We start from the raw sequence: 27,735 nt of genomic DNA, 5'->3' as shown, positions 1-27,735 counted from the left end.
TGCTCATACCAAAGCCTGTGAAATAAATAAAGCAGGTACCATTGCCCCCAACGTCCAGATGAGGAAACAGTCACAAAGAACCCAGGGATTTCCTGAAGGTCACCCAGTTCCTTAGTACATCGGGACTGGAATCCAGGTGTTTCTACTCCTCCATATGTAGCCCAGTCTCAGGGAGCAGAAGCCAGGGGTGGATTGGGGGAGGGCAGTGACTCATAGGCAGTATAGACTGAGGGCAGTTTGCCTGGGTGGTAGGGGGCGGGGAGAGTGGAATTTTCTACCAGACGGTGGCCGTCCAGCAAGGCCTTGGATTTTTATTTTCCACCAGCATTAAAGTCTTCACTTAGACTCTATTATCTATCAAAGGCTGAGTCATTGATCCCGACATAAGAGCCCTGCTCAGAAATCATTTTTGTCAGTGGCCTTGTGTGTGTGACAGTTTAGTATCATTTGTCAGGCTGGTTGTTTGATTCGTTTGATTCTAGGCTTGTCCCCAGGGTATGTGAGATTGCAAACCTCCCTTGGCCCATGGCTTGAGGCCGCCTTATTTAGATGTCTCTGTAGGCAGTAAACCCGTGACCCTGCTCTGGAGCACCTGCCCCACTACACGCGCCCACACGCCGACACCAAGGCACCAGAGAACCGCTCTCTTCTTTCCTGCCCCAGGCAGTCTGTGGTCATTCTGTTGATTTCTTTCTCACGCTGCCATGGGGTACAGTGATGGACACCGTTTAACCAGGCTCTGTGCCGGCAAGCCTTCTGGATGGTCCTGGCTGCTGGCCCCACATTCACTATGTTTGGGTACGGTCAAATTTGTGTTCCGTCAGACTCCAAGAGTAAGACAGACCCCGCCTCAGCTTTGGTTCTTTCTTTTTCAGAGTAATCTCCATAAAGAACTACCACCCGAAGATAAGAATCATCACTCAGATGCTGCAGTATCACAACAAGGTAGGACAGCGAGAGGCCAGGCCTGTCCCAAGCTCAGAGGTGCACAAGCATGCCTGGTCTCTCTCCTCTCATTGTACAGATGCATGTGCACACACACACATGCACATGCACACATACACAAATGCACGTGCACACACACACACACGTGCACATGCACACACACATGCACCCCCCCACACACACACACGGGCACACATGTGCTGCTGTAATCCAAAGGGCTAGACAAGGGGTGCTGGGTACAAACCTCCCTGGGGCCTTTCTTCAGTGCAAGCACCTTGTTGACTGCTGCTCACTGGAAGGCAGCTTCTGTTGGACCCCCAGGTTGGAATATTGATTTAACCTTAGATCCCAATTTCCACTTTTTATGTGCTGTACTCCTTTCTTTCTTTCTTTTTTTTTTTTTTTTTTTTTTTTTTTTTTTTTAAGATTTCATGTATTTCTTAGGCAGAGAGGCAGGCAGAGAGGGGGGTGGGAAACAGGCTCCCCGCTGAGCAGAGAGCCCGATGTAAGGGTCGATCCCAGGACTCTGAGATCATGACCCAAGCCAAAGGCAGAGGTTTAACCCACTGAGTCACCCAGGCGCCCTTTTACTCTCTTCTGTAGTCAGGCGTATAAGTGAAGGAGTCCTGCCTTGTGCCCTCAGGGATAGACGGGGTAGTCCGGGTAGAGAGCTTCCCAGGCGAGTGATAGGGCCTTGCTACCAGAGACCAGGTGACGTGGAGGAGCAGACCATGCGCCGGGTGGAGAATGCGGAACACGGCCTTCTCCTGCTGCAGAGGAGAACTGGTTTGGTTGAACCGAGGGAAAAAGTTGCTCTCCAGAGATAAGACATAAAGGAATTTTCCTCCTGTTCTAGTTTAGAAGGGGATTGGGAAGAAAACAAACGTTGGAGTCTATGCTGTTTCGCTTGTGATTACTTCTCAGTCTCTCATTCAAAGGCACTGCTCCTTCACGCTGCCTGTCACTGAGCTCCCAGGGAAACAGCTTTGGGGGAGGGAAGGTGGCACCTTTCTCCGTTTGATGTGGAACGGGTGATTCCCCGTAATGAGGCTGGGAAACCAGAGGCTGCTCGGTACCTGGAACCAGGTGTTCTGTCTGAGCACAATAACTCCCCGCTGGGTTATGAGTGAGCGTGTGTCCATCTTCTAGGCCATATTCCCTGCGAAATAGGCAGTCAGGTGACCCAGAGAAGACCCTGTTCTGCCAAATGCACCAGTGCCATGCCATTATTTCTTAATTGCTGGCAAGGGCTGCCCCATTTCGCCGTGTGGAGGCCCATCAGAGGCCGTTGTGAAGTGGGGCCTGCTGTCGGCGACCGGCCTACCGCTCGGGTCTGCTGCCCACTGCCCGGCCCTCGGCAGGTGCTTCCACGGCAGAACGTGTTGCACTCCAGCCAGTGGGCTTGGTGGTGGGCACCTAAGGTCCCATTGTCCTGTTCATCTCTGGAAAGCCCAAGGACACGGAAGACATAAAGTGAGGATATCGGGGACTCACAAGCATCAGTCTGGAGAAGTTTCTAGATAGCAGCCCCTATAGGTGGAGGGGAATTTTATTAGCAAGCCTGTGGCTGGAGACAGCTCCTCAGGCAATAAACTCATCTTTCATTTATGATTTGAAATTTCATTCAGTGTGGGAGTGCTTTAAGCTGTTGTTTAGGTTTTTGGCTGAATTTAGATTGATGAGGGAAATTAATGTAGTATGTTTAGAAAGGGGTGTCAATTCCTTTTTTTTCCCCTTGCAATGAGTATGGATGCTGCGTCTTCAAGAAATTCAGGATGGTTTCAGCTGTGATTTCTGTCAAAGTCCAAGTAGTTGAATGGACCTAGGATCTGGATGGAACCTGGTCAGTACTCACATGACCACAGCCATGCTGAATGTCTGGTCCACGCTGAGGACTCTGGTACAAACCTTTTCATGGTAATTATTCAGGAAAAAATGATGAAGGCGGCAACCGATTCTGAAAACACATTTTCAGGAAATATGCCCCAAACACATTTTTGCTTAGAATCACCCCAATATGTTGGGGTTTCAGAGTCAGACAAAATCACGTGTGAGACTTTGCCCCTGTAGGATGAGTAATGGATGAGCCCACTTTTCTCGATCATTTCATTTCCCTCTTCTAGAGGGAGCAAAAAGTCCGCTGGTCATTGTCATCCCATTCCTCATGTAATTGCAGATGGACACTTGTCACCCTGCTCTATAACTGTGCTATTTTTTGATATGCTCCCACCTTCTCTTTAATCTGTTTTTCCCCCATTGCCTTATAGTCTTATTTTTCTTCCTCTCTCTGTCCTTTCTCTTCATCCATGAATAAATGCCCAGAGATCTCCACCCATTAAAACTTGCTTTCCTGGGCGCCTGGGTGGCTCAGTGGGTTAAGCCGCTGCCTTCAGCTCAGGTCATGATCTCAGGGTCCTGGGATCGAGTCCCGCATCGGGCTCTCTGCTTGGCAGGGAGCCTGCTTCCTCCTCTCTCTCTGCCTGCCTCTCTGCCTACTTGTGATCTCTCTCTGTCAAATAAATAAATAAAATCTTTAAAAAAAAAAAAAAAAAACTTGCTCTCCTGAAAGACCCTGGTATGTGTATGTAAACTTATGTTGCATTCGGGGCGCCTGGGTGGCTCAGTGGGTTAAACCCTCTGCCTTCAGCTCAGGTCATGATCCCAGGGTCCTGGGATCGAGCTCCACATCGGGCTCTCTGCTCAGCAGGGAGCCTGCTTCCCCCTCTCTCTCTCTGCCTACCTCTCTGCCTACTTGTGATCTCTATCTAATAAATAAATAAAATCTTTAAAAAAACAAACAAACTTATGTTGCACTCAACACACTTTAAGTGATAGTTAATTCCATAATTGGATATGAGACTTAAAACATAAAGAATTTCAATTCCCTGTGCTCTAATGATGCTGGTATTCCAGGGCCTAAAGGGATGTAGGCAAGCTGCCTACTTCTCTCCAAGTAAAATTGGTCCTGAGTTTGTCATCATAATAATCTTAGGTATTTGTGGCCTATTTTATGGTTTTAAAAGAGCTTGACATCCATTATCACATTTAGTCCTCCTTTGGCCATCTGTGCATGCTAGCATCCAAGTGTGACTCCAGACTGGGAGTCTGTGCTCTCCCAGACAGAGCAGCTCTGGTGAGTACAACTCGTGGTCACTTGGCAGGCATTGAGCTAAGGACAGAATGGCCAACTGTCACCTTCTCTGTAAATAGAGCCCACCCCACTGAACCAAACTCTGGTTCCTCACAGCAGGCCTTCTAGAAGGACTGGTGTTCTCTAAAGTAGATCTGATTTCATGGAGAGAAACACAGCCCAGATGTCTCTGAAGGCAGAAAGACGATGGTACAGGGCACTCATTTTTGATTTGAGTGTTGTAAATGTCTTGAAGCTTTTCAAGGAAAGAACAGTTGATGATATCATAGAAAAGTATCACTTCCGATGACTTGGCTGCTAATGGATTTTTAATTTTCCGAATAGATTCTAGAAAAAAAGGTCTTTGTCTAGGACCTAGAAACCAAGTCCCAATGGCCCAATGGTGATGCAAGTTCTTTGAGCTTTCTCACTAAAAACACTTAGATTCTTGTGCAATAGTGTTGAAGTGTTTTCTCTGTAATGAACTTTGTTCCTTATGGTGGCTTTCTCAAAGTTATTTATGGATAGGGAAGGCTGGAATTGGACTTGACCTCTACTGGTTTCCCAGGAGAGCATATTTTCACATTCCTCCTTCTTGAGATGAGGAGTGGTCCAGTGGCTGATCAAAGGGGGACCCTGGTCCTTCTACACCTGTTTTATCAGGTCTCATTCTTCAGATCCAGGATTTGCCTCTAGACCTCTGTGCAGCGATGCTGGCATTTTCCAGTGGACCCAGATATCCCTCAGATGAAGGACAGAAGTGTCAGAAACAGAGGATTTGAGTTCCTTGTGAAATTTCCTCTCTTCATCTCATGCACACAGATGTTCCTCCTGGCCTTTGGTACATCCCTCCCTGCTCCCTGCTACAACTGGGGAAGATACAACAGCCCATGAAAGGAGGCCATATGGAAGCCCGAGAACTGAAACAGACTTGACTTTCCCATGTAATAACATGCGAAATATGCCTAAGGAACTCAAACCAGATGGGGACGGGGGGACCCAAGGCCCAAGAGCCTGGACTTCATACCTTCAAAAACCTGGCGCATGGGGATATGAGAGCCTCTCTGGAAAAGGCTTTGTTTGATTGTTCATTTGCTTGCTTGAAAGTGCCATGAAGATTAGTAAAGGGGGAAGGTGGCCTTTGCCAGCCAGTGAAGAGTTGGGAGAGAAACAGTGTAAGGGGCAAGACAATCCGCTGGAATCAGGCCTGTGATGGGAAAAGGTCTCTGATACTCAGCTTGGCAGAAATTACCATCCATCATGGCCTACACACCAAACTTTTTAACCATGTTCTCGTTAGGGAGGATACGGTCTTCTCTCCCAGGAGTCACTGCTGGCTTAGGACTTGTGAAACTGTCACAGGACTTTGAGGAAGGAATTTTACAAGAGGGGAATTTCTGATAGCAGAGCAAGAAGCCATTGGACTTGTTCTTATTTCCATAATGGCATCTTCTCTTCTAGTAGGTACGGCCGTAGTGTGTTACCCTGACAGTGAAGGGAAGCCTTCTGGGTGCTCCTGGTGTTTGCTGGTACCTGGAGAAAAATAGGCGTTTCAGGGCCATAAAGTCTTGACATCCACGGGGGGCCTAGTAGGGCTCTCAGCCACAACCTCAACAAAGCAAGCGGTCTTTCTCTTATGACTTGGAAAAACACTTAAAGAGTTTTTGGGACAAAGACCTTGCATTTTGGGAGGTAGCTTTCTCCATTTATTAGACAAATTACATCCTTAGAAAGTTCCTTTATAAAATAAGCCAAAAAACTGCTTTCTTGTAACATATACCAGTCAGTCCTAATTCTGGCCCCTGGAACAAAGCAAGACAAGCCTAATCTCTTTTCATTGCAGCAGCACCTGAGGCTTTCAGAGGTAACCGTCCTGTCTCCATGAGGGTGTGGTCCTTCTTCAGGCCAGACACTGCTGGCTCTCTTAAATGTTTCTCATAAGACGTTTTCCAGAACACCCACCTCTCCTTGTGCTTGTCATTTTTTTCTGGAAGTTATTCAATTGATCAGATTCCTTCTTTAAATCTGACTGTTACAACTGGATCAAGTACTCTGGAACCAGCCTGACCGGTTCACAACAGAATGAAACATTCGTTTCCCTTGATCTGGAGACCATTTCTAACAAGCAAGCATTGGCTTTCTCTGTAATCTGTCACACAGTTGGCCTCTTTTTGGGATTTGAGTTACCCACACACTTAAGTTTTTTTTCCCTTCTTTCCCCCTCAGCTCTACTGCCAAGTTAGATCTTCTCATTTTGAATTTATACATCGATTTTTTTTTTTTTTGAACCTAAATGCTGCGCTTGACATTAAACCTTTAAAATTTTTTTCCTGGTTGTTTTTCTGCCCATTTTTCCAATCCTGGCAAAGTTTTTGAATTTTGACTCCTTCATCCAATGGATGATCTCTGACTCTGCTTCATGCTGCTTAAAACTAATCAGATGAGCTGTGTCTGTGTCCTTATCCTTGGGTGTGACCTGTTACATAGGATCAGTCCGTCTGCAAGAGATTGTAATATGTCTACACTGTGATTTGCCTGATGATTTAGGTCAGTGCTACTCAAAAGTGTGGTCCCCAGATCGGCACCTCAAATTTGTTAGAAATGCGAATTCTCCAGCCTCGCCCTGCACCCTACTAGATCAGAAAGTGTGAAGGAGGGGCCGGCAATATGTATACTAACCCTCCAGGTGATTCTGAGGCCCACTCAGACTTGGGGGCCACTGACCTGGAGTTTCGGGGATGCAGATTAAAAAAAAGATTCTAAAACACACAGACAACTGAGGGTCCGAGTCTGCTTGAGGAGCTCTTTTATGAACAATCTAGCGAGATATTCTAGTAATGTGGACTGATGTGTCTGTCCCAGGAGGAAATTCCCTCTAGACTCTGTTGGCTACATGACAAATCCCAGGGGAAGACCTGGGTTAGGGAGGTGCAGAAGCAATGTTCCAGAGAGAACCCCGAGGACTGAAGTCCACGGAATAGGGGAGTCGAATGAAACAGCAAACAGCAGGCTCAGGCCAGGGAAAGAAAGGATGAGTCTAAACGCCTCTGAGCCGTCGGGCAGTGGTGCATTTCCCAGAGGAGATTTGCAACCATTGAACATTTAGCAACCTCAGTTCTCATACCTTGTGTTTGCTTCTACAGGCCCATCTGCTAAACATCCCGAGCTGGAACTGGAAAGAGGGAGATGATGCAATTTGCCTCGCGGAGCTGAAGCTGGGGTTCATAGCCCAGAGCTGTCTGGCTCAAGGCCTCTCCACCATGCTCGCCAACCTCTTCTCCATGAGGTCATTCATAAAGGTAACGTCTTGTCCTATTAGAGCCCATTAGCCCCGGATTCAGTTTGTCGTGGGGTTGAGTAGAGAGCACAGCTTAAACTCAAAACAGATCGACGGGCTTTAACCACTCTGGTTAAGGAGAAATTCCTTGTTACAGATTTGGGCACGAGGCCAACTTCTTTCAAAATTATGTTTTTATTTTTATTTGGCACATCCACGGCCATTAAATGATTGTTCAAAGCACAAATCCTCTCTTTTTTTTAGATAAACCACATGTTTATCTATCAACAAAGCCTCCGCTGTTAAAACAAAAATATGATTTATATACATTCCATATGGCACCAGAGCGCCTAAAGAAAAGAATTATCATTTTGCTTTTTTTACATCAAGTGGCTGGTGGACCTCTCACTGTGCAGATAAATGCAGACCATGTGTTTGTGCTGAAGCCCAAACCCCAACAACATAATTCATTTATTTATTTCTGCACAATCAAGGAGGCCAGCAGGGCTGACATGCCACGGTTGTTTGAATGGAGAGTGGAACGAGGGGCCAACTCCTCAGCAGCGGCGCCCTGTGTGCCATGAGATGGGCGGTCTGGCTCTGCTCGTCTCCTCTTCACCCCGCAGAGCGGGCTGGGCAGCCACCCCAGCTCCAGAGTGGCCCCTCCCTGCTGGACCAACCCAGGCAATGAAAGACCCAACTCTTTCCTCACAGGCCAGGCTGGGGCACTGGCCAGGCCAGGGCAGGCCCATTTCCGGGACACTGGTTTGAAGGCCCGGGCCCTTCCTCAGAGGGCTTTTGGAGTAATGATCACACCCGTCCTCATCCTTGCGTTGTTCTTAACCTAGACCAGTCAAGGGGGCCGACCAGGATAGGAAAACCTGCCCAGTGTGGGCCTTTCTGACTTGGCATTGGTGGTCGTCAGCTCAGGATTTGGGCTTCCGTTTCCCCTTCCTGCAAGAGTAGGGATGGAGGTGGGAAAGTTGTGAGTTACCAGGAGGTCCCCTGAGGGGGGCTAGAAGCCCTGTGATCCTAGGTGTGATACCTCCAGCCCTTGGCTGCCATTACTGCTGCGTGTGGCACTGGTGGTCCGTTGTCTGGGGGAGTCAGGGCGATGGCCTTGGAGGCGGTTGGGAAGGACGGGCGGGGAGAGTGGGGCTGAGACGGCGGACCGGCTACATGCGTGGGCTCACCAGGGGCGTCCCCAGCCGTGGCATTAGAGCAGGGCTTTTCTCTCAGTCCTTACCCTCTGTACCCACCTAATTTACATTACATAGGCAATTCCTAGATAAAAATCCTTTATGTGAGAGGACAAATTGTGCTGGAGTCCCTTCTATCACTTTAGTCAAGGATGCCTTGATCAAAAAATTCCTTCAGCTCCCTATGTGCCCAAAGACCTCAACTCCACAGAACTCCAGGCTCAGACCCAGCACACAAATAAGGATATTGCGGTTTTTTTCTTTTCTTTTCTCTTCTTTTCCTTTCTTTTTTTAAAGGCTTCTTTAATCCGGGCTGCTATTCCCTTGCCTGGATGAAACCGAATGCAGGCTAAATGGAGTTGGCAGGGGAGGTCTGTGTGGCGGGACGGAGAAGCATACCCCAAAGCCAGATGTAGCCTGTGTCTCCCACGGCTCTCGTGTTCAACACAAGGAACCCAGACCCCAGGATAAAGGACTGTCACCAAGAGAGCTCTTCTGGCTCATTCATCTGAGCTCTGGTGGTTTTCTCCAGCAGGGAGTTACCCACAGGCCCAAGCACGAGGTCTGAGACCTGGGCTCTGCTTCCTTTTGTTGATGTAACACGGTCTTGGCAGGGCCCTACCGCACATGGGGCACTTGACATGCGTATGTTTTGATTTTGTGGTGCCTGCATGGAAACTGGAGCTGCCTGTCAAGAAAATTAATAAAATGGATGTGACGCTGATTCCTCAGTGTTATTACTGAACAAGGAAAAAGAACTTCTGTCCAACTCTCCTCAAGACCCTGCAGGGCCTCACCTCTGGAGCCAAGGACGTCCCCTCCAGCCTAGCGAATCCCACTGCCAAGTTCCTATTTAGGAAGAGCCTGTGGAAGAGGCCCGGCGGGGCCCTGGTGTAACTGAAAACACATTTCCCTCCTAGGGTTATGTTACTGTGTCATTTCTGCCTGGAGCCAGGTCCCCCGTGTTCGGAGGTAGCTCTCTGAACATGGCCTCTTGACATTCAGGTGGTCTTTGTGTTGGAATTTGCTAAGGCACATGACCTGGAAATAGCAAGGTTTCCCTGCATCTATTGTTTTCACTTAAAATAAGGACTGCCGGAAGCATGTGTTCCCCACTCTGTGGCGTCATGCTGGTTCACTGACCCTCCAGATCCCCCATCCTTGTCTCCCTCAGGTCATGATAAACACCTTGATGATGGTCTCCTTGGCAGGTTTTATATATTATCTCCCATTCCCGAGGTCATAGTGTCATCACTCATTTTTACTGGGCAGGGGGAAGATGGGAAAGGAAATCTAGAAATGGATGATCGTTGCCAGAAATTGCTTCCTGCCCCAGTATCCCCCATGTCCTCCGGCAGAGAATTCATTAGTACTTCCATAGGGACAGGAGGGCCTCGAGGATGGAGAGAGGTGGGATGAGGCTTTGGCGGATTTCATCCCTTGAGAACACTTAGTGTTTCTAGAAGTCAGAGGTGGAGTGTGTGCTCAGCCTCTCCCTTGCCCTGGACAGGTACAGCATCTGTTTCTTGGTTCTGCAGAATACATTGTACTCTGTATATATATATCACAGGCAGAAGCACAGTTGGCCGGCCACGGGGACTTTAGGGTCCATGAGACTGAAAGCCAAGGCTGAAAAGGGAGGATAATAAAGCTTAGCAAGAGGGAGGGGCTCCTGCTATGCAGGGGTTCCAAGGGACCCAGGCCAGTGGTACCAGCAAAATATGGGGAACACTTGTGTGTCCCCTGAGCAATATCACTTTCAAAGGCCTTTACTCCTGGGCCTCATTGCCCCCTTGAAAACCTGGCTCCCATGTTGGCTATGTCATCTCTGAATTGATCTAAACTTTTGGAGCATCTGTCTTTTTATTTTTATTTTTTATTTTTTATTTTTTTGTAGCATCTGTCTTTTTAGCCCACATCTTTGGGATAAGGAATTCAAGTGTGCTAACTACTGTTAAAGACTTTTTCCTGGCTTTTTCCTGGCCAATGTAATTTGCTCTGCTTAACCTTCAAGGCATGGCCTCTGAAGTTTCTGGTATGCTGGGATTTGTTTAACAAATCCATGATAACCTGATAGCAAATAACTTCATGAAAGAGGCACAGGTTGGCCACTCAGGGGTCCTCGGACCCCACAGCCTATTGCTAATACTAGGGTAAGCATTTTCTCCAGCAGCACCCAATTTTTGCCCTGAGTTCCTCCAGGGAGGGAAGGCAATGGTCCTGGTTCCTGAGACTAGTCTGTATCTCCACTGTCAACCAGGTGTGGAATATCCTGTGTATTTACTGCTATCTGATCTCCTACCACCTGCCTGTCAGGTTCAAGTGAGAATCTTCCTAAGGTCTTCTGTAAAGACCAAGATAATGAACTTATTTATTCAGACTCTCTGCCATTGCCTTGCTCCTGAGTCCCTGAGTAAGTGGCACACTTACCCTCCACTTGGCTTCCTCTTTTCGATGTATTTTAAGATCCATTGATTTTTATTTTTTCTTGGTTTTAGAGTTTTAGCATGTAATACTTTAGTTTCTCTTCAGCATATGTGGTTTCATGTTGAGGCTTGACCTGCCATCTTTGTGAATTGTGCTATTGTTCTTACTAGGATTAGCTGTCCTGGGCATGATAAATTATATGTATGGGTGTTGTGTATAATTTAGAGAGTGATTAACTCTTAACATTTCTTTTCAGTCTGTACTGACTCTTCAAAATTTAGCAGATTTAAATTATTCTCAGGATTGCCGAGCATTTTAACTTTGCTAAGCTACCGTTTGAGTGTGTGTGTGTGTGTGTGTGTGCATATGCGTGCACACACACACACACACACACACACCCTGGTACATAGCATGTACCCTGTAATTATTTCTTGTGGGTGAAATGTTACTTGATATCGATCACAACATGGTCTTCTCTGTCACCTTTTCTATTTCTGAATGAGGAAGCCATAGGAAAACCGGGTGTGTGTTATTCAGAGTGTATCTTTTTTTTTTTTTAAGGTTTTATTTATTTATTTGACAGGCAGAGATCACAAGTAGGCAGAAAGGCAGGCAGAGAGAGGAGGAAGCAGGCTCCCCACTGAGCAGAGAGCCCGATGTGGGGCTCGATCCCAGGACCCTGAGATCATGACCTGAGCTGAAGGCAGGGGCTTTAACCCACGAAGCCACCCAGGTGCCCCCAGAGTGTATCTTGGCCCAGGTGGACCTTGCTGGACATGAAAACCACTTGCTCATTTTTGATATTATCTCATTAAGATAAACTTTCAGCAATACATAGTCCTAGCTGGCACAAGTTGTAGGCCAGGGAATCATTTTAATTCCTTTAGTTCGGTGATGTTTATGTGCATCTGTGTCATTTTTATATGCATGTATAAAAACAATATGGTTTAGGAGCTGGAAATATAAATCAAGACTCTAATAATACCTGAACTATCTTGGGTTCTAACCCTGTGCCAAGTCCTAGGCTAAGTGCTTTACAGACATTAGTCATTTAATTCTCACGATGATTGTACCCACCACTGGCACTATTATACCCACTTTCCAGTGGCAGATACTGTGGGTTGTGAGAAGTTCAGTAACCTACATGAGGCCAGAACACCTGGAATTGACAAACTCACGTGTCAAACCAAGCAAATTGGCTCCAGGTCTTTACGTATACCAGGAGGAAATACGGTAGGGGCACCTGGGTGGCTTGATTGGTTAAGCATCTGCCTTTGGCTCAGATCATGATCCCCGGGTCCTGGGACTGAGCCATGGATCAGGCTCCCTGCTCAGCTGGGAGTCTGCTTCTCCCTCTGCCCCTCCTCCACCTTCCCCCCCAAAGAAATAAATAAAATATTTTAAAATAAGAGGAAATACAGTAAGGGGGAACTTAGCTATTGCCAGAATCTTTGCTTTCTGTGGTTAGACATGGTTGCTTTGATAGAGATTCCCTGGGCACCTACTGTATTCCATGCAGGATGCTAACCACACTGTCATTCTCATGGCTAGCAGGCACTCATAAGCTTCAGGAAGCTTCAATTATGACTGGGATGCATGGGCACACTTTTGCAAGATGCATTCTCTGGGTCTTGCTGGCCTTTCTCTCCGGCCAGCTCTATAAAGGGCAGAAGTCACTGCATTAAAACATGTGACCTAGGCTGGGATGAATCGGGCTAAGGAAATCACCAGGTTTTCCAGAAGGAAGTGATATTACTTGCTGCTGTATTCAGGGAGTAAAGCTAATTGACTTCAGTAGGTGCCTCTGGGAGAAAATAAACAGTTCTTATTGGCTGATGGGTGTAAGCTCTGCAGACCTGAGGTGTTCATCCACATGAGGATACAAGCAACAAGGCTCAGCCCAGTGTGAGGTGGGCTGGAGGTGGGTGATGGGATCGCTGAAAGGGGGCCAGGGCTGCAACTGATAAGGGTCAAGGTGGCTTTCTGCTTCTGGGAGAGGATGCTGCTGGTGCCAGAGTAGAGGGTTTCTCCCACAAAGCAAGTCTACATAGTGTACGTTACATAGTGAGAGGCGGCCTGTTGCTTATTTCATATCCACAGGTGGTGTCATCCCGATCACAACTTGTCATGAGAGTGAACTTCTGTAGATATGATACGAATATACTCACTTGCCATAAGGTTTATTCTTCTAAGTCCTACATATATAGAGGGTTCCCAAATTTGTATCTCCATCTGGAACCTCCCCCCGAATGCAATGTCATCTATCTAACTGCCACTCAACATCTCTATTTGAGTTTTGCCTCTCATTGGAGGCCTGACATACCCAGAATTGAATTCCTGTTCTTTGTCCGGAGACACTGGCGATGCCATTCTTCCCACTGCTCAAACGAATATATCTGGAGCCATCCCCAGCTTCTTTCTTTTTCTCATGCACCTCGTTCAGTCCAGCAGGAAATCCTCTCAGCTTTGACTTTCCAAATTTCTGACCACTTCCGTTCTTCCTGTCAGATCGAAACCACCATCCTTTGTTCTCCTTGAGCATTACATAAGCCTCCTGACTGGCCTCCCTGCTCTGCTTTTCTCCCTCTCCCACTCCGGTCTGTCCTCAGTAGAGCACCCAAAATCCTTCACAAGCATGAACCAGATGCTCTCACCCCTCTGCATAAATCTCTCCATGGTGTCCTATCTCACCAGGAAAAAGTTCTTAACGATGTTCTCTAAGTCCGAAGCAACCCTCTCCGGCCTCATCTCCTAAGTGCTCTTCTGCTCCTTGCCATCAGCTGCACCCCTTTGGCTAGTCTTTAGGGTTACACATTTGCTATTCCTCTGGCTGAAACACTCTTCCCCTAGTAGCTTCCTGGTTTCCTTCTATCAGATACCCCATGTCTTTGGTTTGTGTTAATTTCGGAGTGAAATTTTCGTGTTAATTTCGGAGTGCATTTTTAAAAGGGCTTAACAGGGGCACCTGGGTGGATCACTGGGTTAAGCCACTTCCTTCAGCTCAGGTCATGATCCCAGGGTCCTGGGATCGAGCCCTGCATCGGGCTTTCTGCTCAGGAGGGAGCCTGCTTCCCTTTCTCTCTCTTTGCCTGCCTCTCTGCCTACTTGTGATCGCTGTCAAATCAATCAATAAATAAAATCTTTTAAAAAATAATAAAATAAAAGGGCTTAACAACAAATCTTTAATTGAAGTAGAATATATAAACATAAAAGTGTACATTTAACAAATGGACAGCTTATTAAATATTCACAAACTCAGAACTCCCTTTTAACCAGGACCCAAGTTAAGAAGTCATACGTTATCAGTACCTCAGGGGCCCGTTTACTGAAACATCAGTGTATGTGTGGGTCTGTTTCTGAGCTCTCTTGGGGAGAACTGGCATCTCCACAGCGTTGAGTTCTACAGTCTAATGTGGCCTATCTCTAATTGAGAGATGATTTGCCATTCAGCAGTTTTCCTGGCAAATGCAGGAGAATCAAGAAGAAGCAACTAAGCTCATACATTTTTCTGGGGCTTCCAGGAGTCCCTACAGGGAGGAGATGTCCCACTTCACCACAGTCTCCAGCAAGGATTTAGAGGTTCTCCTTGACTTCATGGGGTGAGGAAAGTTTCCATATGTAAACACATCAGAATCATATTTTCAAAATTTATATCACTCTCTGCTCCACAACCTGTGTATCTATGTCCTCATCTACGTTCCTGGCTTTGTTTTCCTACATGGCTTCATGGCCTCACTTATTGCCTCCTTTCTCTGAGACAGTGTCAATGCTGTGAAGCCTAGGGCTCCTTGCCCAATTCCCAGGGCCTGGAGCAGCACCCAGTGCACATGGTCCTCAAGAAATGTCTGTTGAATAAGTAAATGAATCAGCTGGTCTCAGCCTCGCCTGGCCAGCCTTGATTACACAGACAGCTGGGTGGGGCCAGGACCGCAGCAACTATTTGGGGGTGATTTTGGTGCTGAAAACTGCCTCCATTGCTACCGTAGGTAGTTCCCTTGCCACATTAAAGAGCTTGGACTCCACGTGGAAACTTGAAATAATGAGCTTGGCGAGGATGCTCGGAGGCTGGTTACTTTGGGTTATAAACCGTTTCGACTGCCAGAAAATCCAGTCAGTGTGTTGTATAAATTCACAAATGAAAATAAACACCCATGCACCGAAAGGAGTTGGCTAAGCCTCAGTATCCCATTTGGGTCAACATCACTGAGCGTCATCTTTTTCCCTCCGTGGCGCTCATCGGACCAGTGGCACCGCCTGCCTCCCCGGGGGGAGGCATTACCCCGCTGCAGAGGACGAACGCCCACCTGAGAGACCAGCTCCCCCGAAAATGATTTCAAAAGAAGAGAAAATTAATCCATGAACTATTAACGGGGATTTCGTTCCCCTCTGGCCCTGGTAATTTCTAGAACATTGAATTAAAGAGTTCTTAGACCTTTACAAATTCTCAAGGCAAACATTATTAGCAAAGAGAAGCCCATACAGCATGTTAGAAGATTGCCAGAAAATGTCAATGGAATTTCTGAATAAAATAAGAGGCTTATGCTCCCCCTCCCCATTTTCTCCCCTTTTTCCCTCCCTGCTCCCCCTAACCTGATTAGAAAGTCATTTCATGTGTCTTATATGTTTGGTCAATCAAAGGCAAACGTACATGATTGATGGTGACAGGGAACACATTTAACTCATTACTCTTTACTTTGCAGCAAAATGATTTGTGTAAACTGTCTGCCTAGCATTAAAGGTAAAACAAACTTAGAAACCCCAAAATGTTAAATTTTTGTCTAATATTTTCCTTTTGGTTTTATAGCCGTAATCACATATGGATTCTTTTATTTGGCTCTTGGCACAGACTGAACAAAAGGGGAAGGCAGCACCAAAAAATTACATAACATGCAGACAGAGCGCCGTGGTCCATGAGGACTGGGGCACAAGAGCTGCAGTGGCCAGTACTCAACTATGAACACCGGGAGAAGCTGCCTCTCACCCTGCCCTTATCAGCTGGCAGGATATGGCCAATAATGTGAAATAAGGCCCTCTTGATAAAGTCGTAAATGTCAAAAAGATCTCTTTTTGGAGACCAGCAACCTTTAATTAATTGCACGCATTTCTGTGTACACCTGGGCATTCACAGGCTGCGTCCTCCTGGCCTCCCACACTTTCAAAGTTCTAATTGTGGGTACCACCCAGCATTGGTGATTTTTCAAGCAAAAGTCTCAAAATGCTATTAAACCATTAAGAATATTAAATCGATGCCCAGAACAACGAGGAGGACCCTAGCATTTTGAAGCAACCATTCAACATTTCAGGGATGCCAGGCAAAGAACCACCATTGATTTGATACAATGGGTATTTTGTCAAGAACTCTAAGATTATAATAGTATCCCAAGTTTGCCAAGCACTTGACACTTTGTAAGATACATTTTTTTAATTAAAGATTTTAATTTATTTATTTGACAGACAGAGATTACAAGCAGGCAGAGAGGCAGGCAGAGAGAGAGAGGAGGAAGCAGGCTCCCCGCCGAGCAGAGAGCCCCATGTGGGGCTCGATCCCAGGACCCTGAGATCATGACCTGAGCTGAAGGCAGAGGTTTTAACCCACTGAGCCACACAGGTGCCCCTATAAGATACATGTTTTTACTTAAATTACTTTTTATTTGACTAGATACACAAGCATTTTATTGGCTATCATTTGGCAAGGGGTGCTTGATGCCAAGGATCTGGTGTTTTGGACCCTTCCTTGTGCATAGAGGAGGAAGAAATAGAGAAGGGGAAACGAGGATGACTGACTTCCAGGAAGATCATTGGCTTCTCTGCTCGGTGCTTTCCCTGATGTTACACCGTGGTTCCCTGAGAGAAATGTCTGGATAGAGACATTGCTTGGCTTTGTATTCGAACCAGTACCTTCTAAGAACGGAAATCACTTTGCGGTATTTGTAAAAGTAGTATCCTCAGTTTCCTCAACCATGCCAAACTACATGATATAAAAATGAAGGTCTTTTTCAAAGGTAGAAAATACCTAGGTCTACCCCATTCCCTTCATGGTGCATTGGCCTTTTCCAGACCAGGGTAGTACTATCCTCCCTAGACCTTAATGCCTTGTTACGTGAGAGACTTTGTTGCCCAAGTGCTCTGGCGGAGCAGGGGAGGGAGAGGATGCCTGGTTTGTGGAGGGAGGAATGACTGGGTCAGTATGCAGTGTGCTGATTTCCAGCAACACAGGTGGTATCAGTAAACAGGCTGTGAGGTCCAGAAGGGTTAAAAGTGATGATAAAAGGAAGAAAGGAAAGTTTTTAAGGGGAAATAGGATAATTAGTCCTAATCTTTGAAGGTTCCTTCTGATAACAGTAAAAGTATTTAAGTAACTCAAACTTCTTGGGCACGAGGGTGGAGCTCTGGATTGTTGTCCTCAAGATTGGTACATAAATCCACATGCATTAACCTAGGCTTTCTTCTGGCCATTTTCCATTCAGTAAAATGCTTATTAAAGTACGTGGTCCCTAGGGTGCCTGGGTGGCTCAGTGGGTTAAGACTCTGCCTTCGGCTCAGGTCATGATCTCAGGGTCTGGGCATCGAGCCCTGTGTTGGTCTCCTCAGTGGGGAGCCTGCTTCCCCCTTTCTCTCTGCCTGTTTCTCTGCCTACTTGTGATCTCTCTCTGTTAAATAAATAAATAAAATCTTAAGAAAAATACATGGTCCCACTAAGATTTAGAAGTAATTTTAATTGTCCAGCTATCTTGTTCTTTAATTTTATTCACTTATAGTGAAATCGATGTGTATGTATGTGTGTGTACACAGTTCTGTACATTTTAACACATATGTTGAGTCATGCCACCACTACCAGAATCAGAATACAGAACAGTTTCAGTATCCCCCAAATTCCCTCACCCTCTTACTGTGCCTTCATATCCTCCCTGTACCCCTAGCCCCTGAAAAGCACTGATTTGTTCTCTGTCACTATCACTGTGTCATTTTGAGAATGTTTTGTGAATAGAATCATACAGCATATAACCATTTGAGACTAGTTTTTTCCATTAAATACAATTCCTTTGATTCATCCAGGTTTTGTATTGATAGTTCATTCTTTTCTTTTTCTGAGTAATGTGGCATTTTATGGATGAGCCATAGTTTATCCATTCATTCCTTTATTTATTTTTATTTTTTTAAGTGGGCTCTGTGTGTGGATCCCAGCATGGGGCTTGAACTCACAAGCCTGAGATCAAGACCTGAGTTGAGATCGAGAGTTGAATGCTTAACTGACTGAGCCACCCAGACGCCCCTGTTTATCCATTCACTTCTTTAATGGCATGTAGGTTGCTTCCAGTTTGGAGCGATGATGAATGATGATGATGAGCTGATCTAAGTATTTGTGTAGAAGTTTGGGTGGACCTGAAGTTTCAGTTTCTCTAGAGGAAATGCCTAGAAGTAGGATTGTTGGATTAGAGGGTAAGCATGTTTACCTTTAAAAGAAATCACCAAAGGGTTTTTCCAGAATGGTTGTACCATCTGTCATTCTTATCAGCCCTGTATGAGAGCTCCTATTGTTCTGCGTCCTTGTCTACTCTTAGTATTATCATGATTTTTATTTTAGCCATTCTAGTGGCTGTGTAGGATATATTGTTGTGGTTTTATTATGTATTTCCCTAATGATTAATGATGTTAAACATCCCTTCAACTGCTAATTTTTCATCTGTCTGTCCTTTTTGGTGAAGTGTTTGGCCCTTGTTTAAAAATAGGCTTTATTTTTTTAAGCAGTTTTATATTTATAGGAAAATTGAGTGGAAGTACAGGGATTTCCCATATATCCCCTGCCCCACACATGCAACCCCCGTTACTGACATGTACCACCAGAATGGTACATTTGTTACAACTGATGAATCTTCCGTCCCACTGATCCCTGGTTAGCACAGATGTTTTATGTATCCCATAGTTTTGCCTTTCCTGATTGGCCTCTTTTACTTAGTAATACGCTTTTGACATTCTTATATGGCTTTTCATGGCTTGGTAGCTCATTTCCTATTAGTACTGAATGTTCTATTGTCTGGATGTACCATAATTTATTCATCCATTCACCTATCTAAGAACATCTTGGTTGCTTCCAAGTTTGGGCAATTATGAATAAAGCTGATATAAACAACCATGTGCAGGTTTTTATATGGACATAAATTTTCAGCTCTTTTGGATAAATACCAAAGAGAACGATTGGTGGATTGTGTGGCAAAAATATGTTTAGTTTTGTAAGAAGCTGCCAAACTGTCTTCCAAACTGACTGTACCATTTTGCATTCCCACCAACAATGAATGAGAGTTTCTCTCGCTCCACATCCTTGCCAGCACTGGGTGTTACATCAGTGTTTGGCCCATTTTTAAAATTGGGTTGTTTGCTTTTTACTGTTGAATTTAAGAGTTTGTTATTCGTTCTGGATATCTTGATAGATTTGTAAATATTTTCTCCCTGTCTGTAACTTGAGTTTGCATTTTGTTAACACTGTCTTTCCTGGATAAAAGTTTTTAATTTTGAAGATTTGGGGTTTTCTGTAAATGTTAAATATGGAGTTTCCATATGACCCAACAATTCCATTCCCAGGTGTCTACCTAAGAGAAATGAAACCATGTGTATTAATTTTCCATAGTTACTATAATAAATTACCAAAAAATTTAGTTGTTTAAAACAACACAAATGTTTTTCTTTTCTTTTTCTGGAGGCCCAAAGTGTAAAATTAGTTTCATTGAACTAAAGGGCTGGTTCCTTCTGGATGCTTTAGGGGAGCATTTGTTTCCTTGATTTTCTAGTTTATGGAGGCTGCCTGCATTTCTTTGCTTGAAACACCTTCCTCACATTCCTCTAGCTTTTGCTTCCAATGTCCCATTTGCTACTTCCTCTTCTTTCATCAAATTCCCACCTGCCTCCCTTTTATAAGAACACTTGATGTTACAATTATGGCCATCTTGCGTAATATAAGAATAACATCCCATCTCAAGATTCTTAAACTTAATCTCATCTGCAAAGTTCTTTTTGCCATGCAAGATAACATTCACAGTTTCCAGGTATATCTTGGGGGCCATTATTCAGTCTACCACGATCTATTCTTTGGCTTCAGAAGTCTATATCCATCCTACATGCAAAATACATTCATTCCACATTTTTATTTATTTTTTAACTTCTTAGTTTTTAAAAAAAATTACTTATTTGAGAGAGAGTGAGAGAAGGAGCATGATTGAGAGGAAGGGCAGAGGGAAAGGAAGACAAGAAGATTCCCACTAAGTGGGGCTTCATCCCAGGACCCTGAGATCATGGCCCATGTGAAATCAAGAGTCAGACGCTCAACTGACTGAGCCACCAAGGAGCTCTCACCTGATATTTTTAAAAGTCTCAACCCTTTTAGACTGATTCAAGTTCAGAACCCCATCTAAATATCATCAACTCAAAAGCCCCAAGTTTTATCATTAAAATTAATGTGGATAAGTCTCTGGATATGATCCATTCCAGGGAAAAATTCCTTTTCAACTGCTGATCTACAAAACTAGAAGGCAAGCATTCTGCCTCCAAAGTATAATGAGAGGACAACCATAGGATAACAATTATAGGCACTGCCATTCCAAAGGGAAGAATATGGAAGGAAGAAAGGCTCAACCAGCCCCAGTTACCTTCAAAATCCAATTAAACAAATTCCATTAGGTTTCCCATCTGGAAATAATCCACTGTAGCTTAAAATTGGCTTTAGTTAATGTGATTCCTCCAAATGTATTCTTTTCAAAATCACTTTGGCTATTCTAGTGTTTTAGCCTTTTCATACAAATTTTAGGATCAAGTTGCCTACATCTACAAAAAAATCCTACTGGTATTTTGATAGGAACTGTGTTAAACATAGAGACCAATTTGGGGGAACATTTGCATCTATGAACATGGACTCTAATCCATGAACATTGTCTTTCCATTATTAGGTAATCTTAAACTTCTTTCATCAATGTTTTGTAGTTTTCAGCAAACAGATTCTATACATTTTTGTTAGATTTATACATAATTATTATAATTTTTTGGAACCACTGTAAATGGCATCTTAAAAAATTCAGTTTGCAATTGTTCAGTGGTGGTATGCAGAAATAAACATTATTTTGCTATGATGCAACCCTATTGCACTAATTAATCCTTCTTGTAGGATGAGTGAGAGTGGACAGCTTTGATTTTTCCCTAGTTCTAGGGGGCAAACATCCAGTGTTTTGCCATTAACTATAATGCTAGCTGTAGCTGTTTTATAAATGACCCTATTTTGAGATTGTGGGAGTTCTTTTCCATTCAAAATTTGATGAGAGTTATTTTTTATTATTATGAATGTATGTTGAGTTTTGCTGAATGGTTTGTCTGCATGTGATTTTTCTTCTTCAGACTGTTACTATGGTGAATTACATTGACTGATTTGAGAATATTGAACCAACCATTGTGCACTCCAAGATAAACCCCACTTAGTCATAGTGTGATATATTTGCTAATATTTTTATGAAGATTTTTGTATATGTGTTGTGAGTAGATATTCCATGGATTTTCTAACACTGTCTCTGTCTGGTCTTAGTATCAGGGTAATTGTTGACTTATAAAATGAGTTGAGAAGCCTATGCCTTTCTCCTGTTTTCTGGAAGGATATAGAAATTGGTGTAATTTTTTTCTTTAAATGTTCAGCAGAATTCACTAGTAAAAACATCTGGGCTTGAATTTCTTTTTCCAAAGGTTTCTAAAGACTAATTCAATTTCTTTAATAGTTATAGCTCTATTCAGGTTATTTATTTAACTGTGGGTGAGTTGTGGCAATTTGAGGTTTTTGAGGAATTAATCTAATTTATCTGAGTTACTCAATTTATGTGCAAAGGGTTGTTCATAGTTTTCCACTTAACATCTACAGCATCTGTAGTGATATCTTCTCTCTTATTCCTAATTTTGTAATTTGTGTCCTTTTTTTCTCTTTGTCAATCTTATTACATGTAAATTTTACTGTTTTTTTCAAAGAATCTGCTTTTGGTTTTATTTTCCTTATTTTTCCATTTTTCTGCTTGCTTTGGATTTGTTTTAGTCTTCTAGATGCTAAAGATGGAGATTAGGTTATTGATTTGAGACTCTTTTTAAAAAAATATATAAACATTTAATACTAAAGTTCCTTCTAAGCATGGCTTTACCTCTATTCTGCAAAATTTGATATATATATTTTCATCCAGTTAGAAATATTTTTTCAACTTCACTTCAGACTTCTTTGGCCAGTGGATTATTTAAACTTGTGTTGCTCAATTTTCAAGTATTTTGATGTATTCCTCTTATTATGGTATTATTGATTTGTGGTCTGATTCCATTATCCTTAAAGAACCTTTGTATGATTTCAAATTCTTTAAATTTGTTAAAGTATGTTTTATATGCTCTATCTTGGTGAATGTTCCATGTGAGCTTAAAAAGAATATGTATTCTGCTATTTTTGCGTAGAGTTTTTTATGACTATCTAGCATTAATTAGTGCCATTTGGTGGATGGTGTTGTTCAGTCCTTGTATACCCTTGCAGATTTTGTGTCTGCTGTTTCTACACATTACAGTCAGAAGAGTGCTGGAGTCTCCAACTATAATAGTGATTTGTCTATTTTAGTTCTGTCAGGTCTTGCTTTGTGTATTTTGAAATTTGTTAAATGCATATACATTTGCATTCTTGCTTCTTGGGGGCGGGTGAATCGGCCCTTTTTATCATTACATATTACCCCTAATACTCTTGGTAATTCTCTTTTTCTGAAGTCTAGTAGACTTCAGATCTGATGTTAATCAACCCACTCAAACTAGCTAGCTAGCTTTCTTTCCGCCTTCCTCCCTCCATCCCTCCCTCTCTTTTTTTCTCTCTCTCTTCCTTTCTTTTCCCCTTCCTTTCTTTCTCCTTTTCTTTCTTTCCTTCCTTCCTTCTCTCTTTCTTCCCCCCTTCCTCTCCCTCCTTTCCCTTTTCCTCTTCCCCTTACTTTCTTCTTTCCTTCTTCCCTTCCTCCCTCTTTTCTTCCTCCCTTCTTCCCTCCCTCCCTTCCTTCCTTCCTAGATATATTTATTTTAGAGAGAGAGAGAGAAAGAGTGCATAGTGGGGAGGAGGGAGAGGGAAAGAGATCCTTAAGCAGGATCTGCACTGAGCATGGAGCCTAATGTGGGGATTGATCTCATGACCCTGAGTTCATGACCTGAGCCAAAACCAAGAATCCGAGGCTAAACAGACTGCACCAGCCAGGCACCTTTCAAACTTTCTTTTTGACTGGTGTTTTCATGGGAGGGAAAAAAAAATCTTTTCTCATTATTTTCTGTCTCAATGAAACTGTATCTTTAAATTTTGAGTGATTTTCTTATAGACAGCTTATATTTGTGTCATTTTTTAAAAAAATTCCAATCTGTGAATCTGTTCATTAAAAGTTGTGTCAGACTATTTAGCTATAATGTAGGTCTAATATTTTGTTATTTGTTTTCTTTTTCCTCTGTTGTAGGTCTCTTACCTCTTTACTTTCTTCTTTTGGGCTATTTTGAACATTTTTGGTATTCCATTTTACCTGTAGTGTTTCCTATTACATATCTTTATGTAGTCTTTTAATTTATTGCCCTTGGGATTGTAATGTACATACTAAACTTTCCAGGATACTTAGATTTGCCTCTTTAGGTGGAATGTAGAAACCTTATGAACCTATAGGTCTTTTTAACCTCCCCAGTTTTTTGTTGTAGTTGTGTTATGTATCATATCTACATATACTAGCAACGCCATCAGTGTTATGATTTTTTGCTTTCAACCATTAAACATATTTTAAAGAACTCAATACAAGTATAGTCTTTTATATTTATCCTGATATTTCCCCTTTTTTGCTTTTTGTTTTTGTTTTTTATTTTTTTTCATTCCTGATGTTCCAGCTTTCCCTTGGGTATCACTTCCATTCTGATGTTCCAGCTTTCTTTACCAATTCCCTTCAAGCAGTCTGCTGGAAACAAATACTATTTTCCTTCATCTGAGAAATGTCTCTAGTTCACCTTCATTCCTGATGGACATTTTTGATGGGTACAGAATTCTGGGTTGACACATCTGTTTGTTCAGTACTTCAAAAATGTTGTTCTACTTTCTTCTTTTTGCCTCTGTTGCTTGTGATGAGAAATCTGTAGCCATTTGAATTGTTATTAATCTATAAGTAATGAATCATTTTTCTCTGTTTACTTTTAAGATTTTTTTTGTCTTTAGTTTTCTGTCACTTAATTGTACTGTGTTTGAACATGATTTCTTTGGACTTACTCTTTTGGGGCTCATGAGATTCTTATATCTCTAGATTTGTCTTTGGTGGAATTTGGGAAGTTTTGTTCATTTTTTCAAATATTTTTCTGTACCATACTCTTTCTACTTTCCTTCTGGGATTCCTGTGACACAAATGTTGGACCTTTATCTTTTTTTTTTCTTTTCTTTTCTTTTCTTTTGGTTAAGATTTTATTTATTTATTTATTTGAGGAAGAGCAAGAATGAGAAAGCACAAATGGGGAGGAGTAGTAGAGGGAGAGGGAGAAGCAGACTTCTCACTGAGCAGGAAGCCTGATGTGGGGCTTGATGTCAGGACCCTGGGTTCATGGCCTGAGCTGAAGGCAGAGGCTTAATGGACTGGGCCAGCCAGGAACTCCATGTTGGACCTTTCTCTAATAGACCACAGGACCATAAGGCTCTCTTCATTTTTTAAAAATCTTTTTTCTCTTTTTGTCCAAATTGTACAGTTTTTGTTGCCTTAACTTCAAGTTTATTGATTCTTTCTTCTGCCGTCTCCATTTTGCTACTGAGCCTATCCAATGAGTGTATTAGTCATTATATTATTCAATTCTAGGATTTTCATATGATTCTTATTCTTATCTTGTTTCTTCATGAAGGCTTTGTGTCTCTTAATTCTTTATAAAAGTATTCTCAGTTGTTGGAACATTTTTAAAATAGCTGCTTTATGGATCTTGTTAGGTAATTCTAATATCTGTGCCATCTAGACACTGGATGCAAGTTGAGATTTTCTGGGTCATTCATAAGACAAATAATTTTTCAGTGTATCCTAGACATTTTAATTATTTTAATTTTAAACTGGGTCTTGTTTTCATCTTACAAAGAATGTGATAATTTTATTTTGACATGTAACTGCCCTCTTTGATTTTAGGCTATGCATTCTGACCAGGCTTCTATGGGTAGTGATTCCAGTGTCAGTTGAGTTTTCAAAGCACTGGCAGTATGATTTGGTCTGTCCCATATCAACCTCAGGCTGGGGGTAGTCTATATTATAGCTTATTCTCAAAATTTGTATATGTTGTTTCGGGTTAGCTCCATCCATGCACAGCTCATGGTAAGCCCAGGAGTTCATAAGTAATTGTAAGGGACTACTTTCCCAAGTCTTCTTTCTCTGTGATCACCAAGGAGCTGTCAGCTTCCATCAGGCCTTCCTTTTTATCCTCTGACCAGAAATATGGGGCTTTAGTTACCCTGCTTACTGTAAATTTCCTGCTTCTGTGTGCCTATGTGGGACAAGACAATGGGATGACAAATATAATAAGCAACAGTGCTTTGCCCCACTGTCTTGGAACCTCAGATCCTTCATCCAGTGAAGGTTTTCCTACCTTCCTTAATCTCCTTGCAGCTCCCATTGCCACCCTTGCTAATGCCTTAGGGGTCCAGGTACAAGAAAAGAGTAGAAACGCCTGGGTGGCTCAGTTGGTTGGGCAGCTGCCTTCGGCTCAGGTCATGATTCCAGTGTCCTGGGATCGAGTCCCACATCGGGCTCCTTGCTCGGCAGGGAGCCTGCTTCTGCCTGCCTCTTTGTCTGCCTGTGCTCGCTTGCTCTCTCTCTGTCTCTGGCAAATAAATAAATAAAATCTTTAGAAAAAAAAAAAAAGAAAAGAAAAAGAGAAAAAAGAGAAAACATGATTTCTTCCATTCTTTCTGAATGTTAGCAATTCCTCTGCCCGGTCTCTGAGCCAGAACAGGACCCTTTCTTGGAGCTTTCTCTGTCCATATCCTGGTCCTCACTTGTAGGTTCTGAAGTTAAGCTAGTGGATAAAGAGGAAAAATAATAGCAAACTCACTGCCAGTTTGGTGGTACTTCCAATTCTGTTCAGTTCTGCCTGCTACTGTTCACTTCTCAGAGTCTTCAAATGGCTGTTGCATACATTCTGCCTGGTTTAATAAAGGCATTCAGTGAAATGTACAGGGTAGAGTGAACTTATTCCATCCTATTTAGAACCAAAACCCCGATATTGCTTAGATTGTCTTTTACAGTCAGACCCAGGACAGTATTGTCCTCGTCAGATCTTTTTGGCATATGCAGTAATCATTCTCTTTGGGGTGGGTTTGAGATTATCCACCTTTCCATCAGAGGCTATAAATAACGTAATATGACAAGCTACATTACAGAGAAATTCTGTGCCTCTCCTGGTAGAACAATATGAGGTGGCTATTTCAACTTCAGACTCATTTGGCTGATTTAGAGAAACTTTGGGACAACAATGAAATGACACTGAGATCAATTTAGGCATCCGTCTGCCATCTTGAAAAATAGTGTACAATAAAACCTTTCAACTGGGTATAATTTTTTTAGTTTTTATCATTAATACCACATGTATTTCATGGTAACAAGAGTGATTCAGACCCACTTATTAGGGTTTGAAGTTCTAAGAAATACAGGGGCCTTGCCTCAGTGCTATGCTTTATGTACCATAGGGGATGGGAAGGAGGTGGGAAGTAGATGGAATTAATTGACATATATGAGTAAAAGATATCCCTTCTTTCCTTTCCCCCATATTGTGTCAGTAGATAGGGTATCTCTGCCCACTGAGAAATAATATCTGTATCTGTGCTGACTGCCCTTGGTGTGCAAAAGCTCTTTGCTGACACTCTACCAAGAGAAGTCTCTGTTTATTCCTAGCCTGCATATTTATGGCATTGCTCTTTAGGACAATGGATTTAATGAGCTTCTCCTTTTTCTAGACTGTGACAACATATTATTTTAAAAGGAGTTTCTTGTTTTAGCTAAAGTTTGGCAGTGAGAAGACCATTTCCTTCAGTGGTTGGGTATTTTTTCTTCTCCTGGAATAAACCAGGATGGGAAGAACCAATGAAAGAATGTCTGGTGCCCCTTTCAGAATTCAGATTAAGAGTTAGATTTGATCAGCCCAAGATGTTCGATGGTGTCTCCCTATCCAGAGACACTCACGGGCCACTGTGTTACCCAGATTTGTCAGCACGGCCCTCACTCTGCCTGTTCTCCCTCACTTGGGAAATGTGAAGGGAGGTGTACAGCTGTGTAGTGAACAGAGAGCTGGGTAGGGAGAGAATTGTAAGACTTTAACTTAGGACACATTATAAGACCTTAGACTGCTTATTCGACCTCTCTGAATTTCATATTCCCCGACTGTAAAAAGTGGAAAAGTGTAGAGGATTATTGGAATGATTGCCAGTATGTTAAAGCCCCTAACCCCTTTCTCATTTCTTAGGAGTGGGTCATACACTTTGGGTTTCTATTTGCTATGAGACTTGAGACTGGGCTAGGATTGAGTCACTGATGGGAGAAGATAGAGGGATGAGACTAATATAGAATGAGTCTATAGGGTGACATAAAGCTGTCTCTTCCTATATTGCTTACACTTCTGTGTTGCCAACATCTTTGTAAATGACTAATGTTGTGGGAGAGGTCTCTGGAACTCTTTGTAGGGAGATACAGGGTTAGCAGAATTTTCCAACTGGATACATTTTATAGGACAGCAGC

General features: G+C 43.1%; 1 protein-coding gene across 23 annotated transcripts in view; it reads left to right on the top strand.

The window, feature by feature from the left end:
* The window catches only part of KCNMA1 (potassium calcium-activated channel subfamily M alpha 1), a 730,059-nt gene that overhangs the window by 522,055 nt on the left and 180,269 nt on the right, over nucleotides 1-27,735 (top strand). For all 23 annotated transcript variants that reach the window (XM_044239898.1, XM_044239897.1, XM_044239893.1 and 20 more), the window contains exons 13-14: nucleotides 876-945; nucleotides 7,219-7,374. In XM_044239898.1, coding sequence (XP_044095833.1) covers nucleotides 876-945; nucleotides 7,219-7,374 — 226 coding nt within the window. The remainder of the gene's footprint in view (nucleotides 1-875; nucleotides 946-7,218; nucleotides 7,375-27,735) is intronic.

This window comes from Neovison vison, chromosome 2 (assembly GCF_020171115.1).
Source record: "Neovison vison isolate M4711 chromosome 2, ASM_NN_V1, whole genome shotgun sequence".
In the NCBI taxonomy this organism is placed as follows: Eukaryota; Metazoa; Chordata; class Mammalia; order Carnivora; family Mustelidae; genus Neogale; species Neogale vison.
The sequence above is the reverse complement of the archived record's forward strand: the minus strand, read 5'-3'. Positions and strand labels throughout refer to the sequence as shown.